The 9,775-nt window shown below is 46.9% G+C and overlaps 1 protein-coding gene across 3 annotated transcripts in view; it reads left to right on the top strand.

The window, feature by feature from the left end:
* The first annotated feature begins 6,243 nt into the window (after positions 1-6,243).
* ESCO1 (establishment of sister chromatid cohesion N-acetyltransferase 1) overlaps positions 6,244-9,775 on the top strand; it is a 34,974-nt gene continuing 31,442 nt past the window's right edge. For 2 of the 3 annotated variants that reach the window (XM_065628321.1, XM_065628323.1), the window contains exons 1-3: positions 6,244-6,485; positions 9,093-9,196; positions 9,401-9,599. In XM_065628321.1, coding sequence (XP_065484393.1) covers positions 9,403-9,599 — 197 coding nt within the window. In that variant the 5' untranslated portion in view covers positions 6,244-6,485; positions 9,093-9,196; positions 9,401-9,402. The remainder of the gene's footprint in view (positions 6,486-9,092; positions 9,197-9,400; positions 9,600-9,775) is intronic. The other variant, XM_065628322.1, reaches the window with a different exon arrangement.

Raw genomic sequence — 9,775 nt, 5'->3', positions numbered from 1 at the left:
GAAATTCCAAGTCACAAAGTTTGCAGTCACCTCTTAAGGAAAACTTTCTTCCTAGTTCAGAATCACATTGTAGTTGATGTTGGAGTGGACCTCTAGAGATTGTCTAGTCCAACCCACCTGCTCAAAACAGTACATACTATATAAGTACTCCAGAACGTCTACTTCTTCTCAGTTTGCTCTTGCAGTCAATGCAAAGTACTGTTCTTTGTATCTGTGAGACCTTCAGTCACCCAGGAACCATCTGTGACCTTAGCTGTCTTAGTGGCAGATCATGAAGACCAAAATGTTAAGGTGTAATTTAATACGCCTACTCTTGCCAAATAGACCTAGAAAAACTTGAAGTTTCAAATAGAAAAATATGGTTTCTATTAATGAACAGAAACTATCCCATGGTATACCTTTCACACTAAGCAGCAGAAGGATTAATGCTCTTTTTAGAAACCAGGACGTATAACAGACCAGTTTACAAGACTTGGCAGAATGGGCTGTGGAGAACAGCATACTACTCCACAGGAGATGGTGATGAGAAAATGTCAGTAAAGTGCTGGTGACTCCAGGCAGGTCATCATGGTCCTGTCAGTATGACACCGAGTATCACACTTCAGAAGCTTTTCCTCACCTCCTTGCTGCACGTTGCTATTTTCAACTGAGATCTAGTAGTCAACTGTTTCTGCCCTTCAAGTCAACAAACTGATGCAGCTTGCTTATCTCAGAAGCTCCCAAATGTTTCATACAACAGCCCCCTTGCCTTTTTCTGTAACTGCCTGGACTCCTATGCATCACATATATAGCCACTGTCTGGCCTGGCCCCAAATCTCTGCAAACCATCTGCCAGGCTTCCCTCCAGATGTAGCTACCTATAGTCCTTTCTATCCCTGCTCCCCTCATCGCCCCCAAAATCTCACATTCAGCACACAAGCAAAACGGACAAGTCCCAGCCCAGCTTTTTCCTGCCTCCCTGCAAAAAACAAAACACCAAAACAAAACCCCAACTCCAACTCCCTCCTGCCCATTTTCACCACTGGCCCCCTGCTTTCTCAGCTAGATCCCCTGTAAAGCTCTTTAACTCCGGGTAGTCAGGGCACCCTCCAGTCCCTGTTGTCCCATGTTCCATCTCCACAGGAATTTCACAGGGGAACTGGCTCTTTCCCCTACGACTACCTGGCTCATGCACATGACTCAGACTTGCACATAGTACTCATGAGCAAGCACACCATGCTCTCCCTCCCCAGGCCACTTCAGCTCAATGCACCATCACCCTGCGAAAAAAAGAGGAAACATTCATTCATTGAGTCACCAAGATGCCATCACGCACAGGCACCCTTCAGCCTGAGCTATGTGCTGTGGTTCTCATCCCAGGATGCCAGTTGGTCAAAAAGAGCCCCATAATGCTCAAGGCAGTGAAGAAAAAAGAAGGAAGGTGTAAAAAAGCCCAAGAGAATGTCCCTGGATGCTTTCCACACACCTCCAGCATACATGCTGGATCACTTCCCCACAGTTAGTGGTGCTTCAGAATTCTCTGACTATGGTTGGTTTTGGTTTGGTTTTTTAATTTTCATTCCAACAGAAGAAAAATCTGCAAGATGCACCAGTAGGCACAACAGCCAGCGGTTTTTCACTGGCAAACACCTCTTCCTCTGAGGGATCCAGTTTTCCTGTCTTTTTTTTTTTTTTCTACTGGAGGCACAAAAATCCAGTCTCTCCTTTCTTCCTGGATGAGGGTAGAAGGACTTTTTGAATCTGCTGAATGGATGGAAATCAGGGCCCTATGCTGCATCAGGTGCTCTTCTAGTTTCTTAAAGGATTTATATACATTTAGTGATTAGCAAACCACTAGTTTAAATCAGCTTCACGTGTGGCCTTAGCTAACCGGTCTGCGGCACTCTTCTGAGGCAGTAGGAGTGCTTGCAGGGTTAATTACAGCTGAAAGGTTTGAGCACCTACTGCCTCTTGGTTGTCTTCACCGGTTCCTTGCTCAGAGATGTCTGATAAGCAGTAGGGTAGGTTGGGAGTGTGTTTGCATGTCAACTGGAGCTGCAAGGTCTGTGTGCTAGCAGGACTGCTGTGATTGAGCTTGGGATCAAGAGCTCAATCCTTTAACTATGTAGCTGGCCCTAAGGCTGCAGTTTCACAAGCAGCTGCCAACGTTAACAGCTCCCTCATGCCAAAAGGGGAAAGGTTGCCCTTCCCCCTCCCCTTTTTCTTATCCTCCCTGATTCTAGTCATATGATTCTCAGCATTCCTTGCCCTGGCACAATGAGATCTAGTTTTTCCACTGGATTAATTTTTTGCTTGCTCAGTAAGTTAAATTTGCTTGGTCTCTCAGGTGCTAGAAGCAGGGTGGCATAAAGTAAGAAGTTGAAGAACACTGGTGAGAGTGAGGAAAGAAAGTGGAGACAATAGTGGGAGAGGCTTCCCCTTTATGGTGACAGTCAGCTCTTACACAGGGTCACTACATCTCCCGAAGCTGCATCCCAAGAGGGCACTCTCTGCAATTAGTGGGATGATCCATATATCAACTGAGATATTGCTCCTGTCAAAAAATGAATAACCTAGAAGCACGTCATTTTTCACTTAGCTGCAGGCAAGAGGCACTCCAGCAGTAGTGGTAAACAAGGCTAATATTAACATAAAATCCTTTGGGGGTTAAATATGTCCTATCTACACACTCCACCCATGTGAATGCAGTTTCTCCTCCTTCCCCAGATCCCCTAGTTCTACAGCAAATCCGTGCCTGAGCACTCTCGTTCATATGCGCTGCAGCTTCTGAGGAGAGTAACTTTCTGTAAAGTTTGTGTTCTTTCAGCAAAGTGACATCTGCTACCAAGTTCATACTGACATCAGTGCTTCAGAATGCTGCCACCTTCTGTGGAAAACTGGAAATTTACTCCTTCCACTCACATGAATTGAGTTTTTCCGAGTTCTGTAATTTAATGCTTTATAAGAATGCCTGCTTCTTTACTACTTGCCTGCTGAACAGAAAATTACTATTCCACAGAAGGATGTGAGAGAATCTAGCTTTACTTGCTTCATGTTCCTAAGAGAGAGGGTTGGGAAAACATCATGTTAAATTTACAAACTTAGTGATAACATAAAGAAATGCTTTTATCATCCTCCAGGAAATTTATGGGCAACCCAGTGATTAAAATATCCTTCATCTGGAAAGTATTCTGTAGGTTACTGTAGGAGAGCAGGAGACCACATGTTGCTGCGTTCATTTTAAAGTCACAGCAGATTATCACGCATTAAATTGGAGCTGTTACAAGGAGTTATAAATAACATCTCCTCCTATCAGCTTTTTTAAAAACCGCAGCTGCTGAAAATTTCCATTTGTCTAGGACAAACTGTGCTTCAATGAAGTGTGTCCAGAAAGAGGACTTATCAAGGAAGGCAGTTCCTTGTTTCAGTTAATAAAGAGACAAAAAAATGTACAGGCAGAACAAAATATCTCCAGGTAATTTGATCTATACAAAAAAAATTTTACACTCTCCAGCAACTCGAATGCAATTTCCAACAATTAATCCTATAAATGTAATAGCTACAGAAATCAATACAATCTTTGGAATATTATTAAAAAGGCCTAAAAAGTTTATTATAAAAATCAAAATAACCACTTCTAAAATGCTTCAAACATTAACAAAATAATATCTGCGGAACGTCTATGCTGTGTAGCTTCCAAGTACCAAAATACTTGTGTGGTCTCTGTCTGTTAGATCAGCGAACTGTAACCAAAAATCTGCACAGGAAATCAGAATCTGTGGGAGAAACCCTGTCACATGCTGCCATTCAAAAACTTTACTCCTAACATTTTTCATGTTCATTTATTGGTTGGCTAATGCCAAGGTTCATCATGCTGTTCTCCAGTCATTCAGATGTAGTGATGTATACACATCGCTAGGTAAATTTGCAGTCAAATAAGCTGAGACTGTGTCTATATTAACAAGTAGGACCTATTGATAGGAGTGGACAAGGACAGCAAAGCTACTTAATGTTGAGATCCTGACACACATACTGCATGCATTTCAGGTAGGATATGTGTCAGGTTAGCCCCAGCCTGGTAATACGGTTGGAATGCACTAGGTATGCACAAGGTATCTCTACATTAGTATTCTAGTTAGGATCAGGAGCACACTTTTGAAGGAAACCTTCTGATTGCTCCCACTTGTCATGCGGGCTCCTGGAGTGTGCATAATGGATTCCTTTTGAAGGAAACCAAACCCACAGATACATCCCCAGAACATACCCAAGGCATTCCAACCCTGGCAGTCACTGCATCCACAGGACTAACTAAAGCTGGTCTGGACAGGTATGTCAGTGGTGTGGGTATCAGATCCTCAGCTGCCCTTCTTCCGCTTGGAACTTGTCTTACTTGTCATCTTAGACATAAGCTCAGACACAGAAACACCTCGAGGCAATGAAGCCTATAAGGTTAGATGACACGCAAATCCATTACCCAGCGTAGCAAGGACTGAAACATCCCAGATAATGGGGAAAAAAAAATCACAAATATATGGTTATGCTACAGAGTGAGTTGAGAAACACAGCGCAGAACACAGCTTTTACAACACCTAGCTGGTTTCTGCAGGTTTACCACCAAACTTGGGAAGGCAAACCTCACTGGACTCATAAAAGCAGTTCACTGAGTGAACTCATTGCTCTGGAGAGAAAAAGGGACACTGCACAGAACCAGGACATATCCAACAAGCCTCTTCAGTCTCTGAGATGCAGACAAGTGTCCGTCCTGCTTTTACGCACAATGCTGCACTTGTGTTAACGAGACTGACTGCTGTCTGTGCACCTGAAGCAAAGCCGATCAGCAGGAAATCCCCAACAACCACAAAACGTCTCTCTGTACCCTTAGAGAATTTTCCAAAGGTGGTGTCAGAGTGGAGGTCACTTCCAGTACAGCACCAAACCCGTTGGTGGGAAGCACTAAACACACTAAACACATTGGTGGGAAGAAGCCCATGCGCACTTAGGAAATGCTGCTGTGGGCACATACCGCTGTACCGCCACCACCACCACCAGAAGGATACGACGAGGGGAGATTTCTCACTTTGCATTTAGCTACCGCTGCCAGTCATGAGGTGTCACTGACACACCGCGGGCCGCCACGTAAGTCACTTCATCACCACAGGCCTGTCAGCACGGAGTGCGGCTTCGCTCCTTGTTTTCCACAGAAGAGCAGCCTAACGCCAGAGCATGAGGTGTGACAACCAACAGGGGCCCAAGCCGGTCTGACCGGGCTGAACCAACGCGATAACGCCGCCAGGCCGGTTAGCACGGGGGCAGCGCCAGGCACCAGCTGGGGACAGACCCCCCGGCCCATGGACAGACAGCGTGTCCCACAGGGAAACCGGGACCACGAGCCAGCACTGTGCCCTTGTGCCCAGGAAGGCCAATGTTACCTGGGGTGTATTACAAGGGGGGTGGTTACAAGGTCTAGAGAGGTTCTCCTGCCCCTCTACTCTGCCCTGGTGCTCATCTGGAATATTGTGTCCAGTTCTGGGCCCCTCAGTTCAAGAAGGACAGGGAACTGCTGGAGAGAGTCCAGCGCAGGGCCACAAAGATGATTAAGGGAGTGGAGCATCTCCCTTATGAGGAAAGGCTGAGGGAGCTGGGTGTCTTTAGCTTGGAGAAGAGGAGACTGAGGGGTGACCTCATCAATGTTTATAAATATATAAAGGGTGGGTGTCACAAGGATGGAGCCAGGCTCTTCTCAGTGACAACCAACAGTAAGACAAGGGGTAATGGGTTCAAACTGGAACACAAGAGGTTCCACTTAAATAGGAGAAGAAACTTCTTCTCAGTGAGGGTGACGGAACACTGGAACAGGCTGCCCAAGGAGGTTGTGGAGTCTCCTTCTCTGGAGTCATTCAAACCCCGCCTGGACGCCTTCCTGTGTAACCTCATCTGGGTGTTCCTGCTCCGGCAGGGGGACTGGACTAGATGATCTTTTGAGGTCCCTTCCAATCCCTGACACGCTGTGATTCTGTGGTTGGGCGGTGCTGCGGGCCCGCCCGCCCCGCTCCCCTCTCACAGGCCGCTGTGTCTGCGGGCCCGCTGCGCACGCGCACACGACATCGTACCCCCCGCCCCGTGTCCCGTCTCCAGCGCGGGGGATGGGGGGGGGGGGCAGGTCGGAGCGGCGGGCGGGGCGGGGCGGGGCGGAGCTGCCCCGCTGCCCGGATGTGGGCAGGTTCGCGGCTCGGGCTCGCCGCTTCGTGGGGAGAGGGAGGGGGGGGAGCAGAGAGGGGGGAAACGGGAAGGGCGCGCGCGCCTCCGCTCACGCACTCGCGCCCCGGCGGCGAGCGCGTGCGCGTTCGCCCCCCCTCCCCCTCCCCCCCGACGTCGTCGCTCGCCTCCGCCCCGCCCCCTGCTTCCCCGTTCCCCCCTCCCCCTCGCCTCTTCCCCCCCCCGCCAGCTGACGAGCCGGGCGAGGAGGGCGGCTCGCGCTGCCGGCACGTCGCTGACACTCGCGCGAGGTAAGCGGCCGCCTCGCGCCGGAGGGGGGGCTGTGAGGAAGTTTGCCCTCCGGGCGCCAACGGCTCCCGTCAGCGTTCCGCCACCCGCTCCGTGACCGGCAGCCCGTCCTCGCGCGGGGCGGTGGCGTCTGCCCCCGCCCCGGGGCCGAAAGGCCGGCGTCTCCTCCTCGGGCCTGCCTCGCCGGCCGCGGCCCGGGCCCGGGCCTGCCCGCGGCCGCCGCCGTCTCCGCGATCGCGGTGGGAGTGAGCGGCGATACCCGCTCGCCGAGTGGGAACTGGGGGAGGCGCCCTGCGGCGCCCGGCCGCTTCTCCGCAGGCTCCGCCGTGCCCCTCAGTGGCGCCTGCCTTGGCCTGAGGAACGCTCGGCTGGGTGTAGGGGCTCCCTGCCAGGCCCTGCTCCAGAAGGGCTGTCACGGCGGGGCGCTGGGGCGGATGACACCGGGAGGCCTTCTCTTGTCTTCCTTCCTCTTGAGTTCCGTCCTGGGGTCTCAGCCGAGAGTTAAGGTAGCGAGGCTGAGAGGTCTGCCGTGGCAGTCAGCTAGGGAGGCTCGTGTGTGAGAGCTCAGCGCCCTGTCAAGCAGGTGGGCCCCCAGTCTCAGCCTCTGCTTTAAGGACTCGAGGGTGTGGGAGTTGCGTGCAGCTGTTTTTTCTCTGCTTCTTGCACCAAAACCTTTCCTTGTTGTGTAGTTTGTTCTTGTAATTTCTTGTTTTTCCCTTCTTTCCATAATCTCGCTTTTACTAGAGGGGACTTCTTCAGGGCAGAAACTGCCAGTTCTTGAAAGTCTGGAAAAGTCCTTGCTTTGCTGTGCAAAGTATCAGTAGGAAAGAAATGACTATTAAAGAGCTAGTTCCCTTTGTGGGAGGGGAGTGTATATGTCAGCGTCCTGAGAAGCCATACGGGTGAGGGAAGGACTATGTTTTCTGTTTTGTAGTTGAAAGTCTTTCTTGAGTATGCCATGTCATGTGGCTCAAAGTGACAGTGATATCTGTATATGTCTGGAAAAAAACCCAAGAGGGTCTAGGTGTACTCAGTGTGTGTCATGGTGCTCTCAAATTCTGTGAGTCAATGGCGTGCTCTAAACTAAGAGAATATAAGACTGAAGACTTACTCAGCAACTAGAGTTGTTATTTTCAGTGTGAGTGGCTATACCGTGTTTCTGGTGGATAATCTTTGACTAGTGGAAACCTGTAGGCTCGCTAAGTGCCATGGAGCTCGTGAGCCATTAGAAGTAAGGCATACAAATTCTTTTACCTGCTTCTTAGGGAGAGACATGGAAATAGCACTATGAAAAGCGCTATTAGAGATTTCTTCCCTGGATATGTTCTTTAATTCTATCTCAAATATGAGCTGCTGGTCATGCAGCTTCTTTAAAGGAGAAGGTCAGAAGACAGCACTGTTGTCTGGAATTTGAGCATTATCAGTCTTGCATGGTTAGAAGTATCTTCATGAAAGAGTGGATAAATGAAAATGGGGTTAAGGACAATTAAGGGTCAGAAAGAAAAGAAAAAGTACAGCTCTTTACTTTTCCATTTTAGATAATGAATAATTATTAAAAGGAGCTACATATAAGTATCTTTCAAACTGTTAGACAAAGACATGGATTTGTCAATGCTGAAAGGCTTACTGTGGTAACGAAATGGGAGTATCTGGTCTGTGTTATTGAACTGGTAATTTACAGTTCCTGTTTGACCTTAAAATCTGTCAAATTTAACATCAGATTAGTTAAGGTTTCAAAAGTGTTACAGTTTTGTTACAGCAATATTTCTTTGTCAGTCTGTCAATGGCAAAAATTAATAGGTAATTCTTGGCTTTAAAAAGTGATACAGAATTTCTGAGCACTGAGTCTTCCAGTAAACTTAATTTAAAAAAGATATTAGTGAGGCTTGGCTGAACAATTAGCAGTGCCATAATACAAAAACGGTGTCTTTGAATAGGAGAACTTAAAAATTTCAGAAGCCACAAATAGGTGTGAAAGGCATGATCAACCAAATCTGTGAAGAGCTTTCACTGAGGATCTCTGCTAGTTTTCAGACTCTTGTGCAGATTAACTTCTGCACTGTTAACATCATTTCAGTGCTCTTGAAGACATCGTCTTTAACTGCCCAAGGCAAATGTCTCGAATAATGTTAGTTTCTAGGCTTTCTGTCTGTGTTTTGCAGTGTGTCATATTAGAAGGAACAGTTATAGGTGGTTGCTGATGTCTGTGAAGTTCTGCAGCAGCAACCACAAAAACTTCGTAGTCTAATGGATTTGTTCACTGTTGCTGTGAGGCACAGGACTGACAGCAGGCTCACTTTTTTGCATGCCGTGAAAGAGAGCACCATAGTATTTTCTGGAAAAATGCAAAAGGCTGAGAAACTTCCTTTCAAATGGCTTTATATCTACCACCTTTCAAAAGGTAAAAGGGTAATGCTTAAGACAACAAAATGCCAAAAATTGTTGGATATGGAAAGAAAATTTATAGGATTTTTTTTAATTGATTATCAAAGACATTTTAAAGCTAAACATTGTTTGAGAGGATGAAAGAGGGTGGGTATGCCCAATTCAGAGTCTGGCAAGGAAGTTAATAAAGTGCTTACCTCATGAACATGTTTTATTTTTCATAGGTGGTATGAAACGTCCTGTTTGTAAGCATATACATAAGGAATGCTCTTGGCACACCTTGACAAGTTGCTTTGGCCTAAACATCGATTGCCGCTTGTAAAAACCTGTAAGTAAAACAAATGTAATTTGATTTGAGATTGCTTTGATGCTTTGCTTTCTGATCACATTTAGCATGGTCTGCCCCTAAAAGGAGAACCAAGTATCAGTTACCTTATTTTGTAAAACACGCAAACCTTCAGTTATATTAGCTGACATTGTAACTACAGTTGACAGAGACTCTAAAAGCTGAATCAACTATTGTGTCTTACAGAAATGGCAGCTCAGAAAAGGAAGTCAATGTTAGTAGAGCCTTCTGCTAAACGTCCAAAGCTGGACAAGAGCAGCAAACCATCACCAGTGAAGAAGGAAAAGGAGGTGTCAGATATAAAACATGTCTCAAATAAATCAAAGCCTAATCAGTGTGCAGTGCAGGAGAAAACTGTACTCAAAACCTCTGCCAAATCAAACAGGTCAGTGGCAAAAAAATAAGTAATTTTTCTAGGTTATCTTTCTAGACTAAATGAGTGCAGAAACAACCTAAGCAGAATGAATTTGAGTCAAATATACAGCTAAATAATTAAATAGTACTAGTGAGAAGATCAGACTTAAATGATTAAGTATGATGTCTGCTATGTGCTCTTTCTCT

The sequence above is a fragment of the Caloenas nicobarica genome, chromosome 2 (genome assembly GCF_036013445.1).
Source record: "Caloenas nicobarica isolate bCalNic1 chromosome 2, bCalNic1.hap1, whole genome shotgun sequence".
Classification (NCBI taxonomy): Eukaryota; Metazoa; Chordata; class Aves; order Columbiformes; family Columbidae; genus Caloenas; species Caloenas nicobarica.
This window is presented reverse-complemented; position numbering and strand designations above follow the sequence as displayed.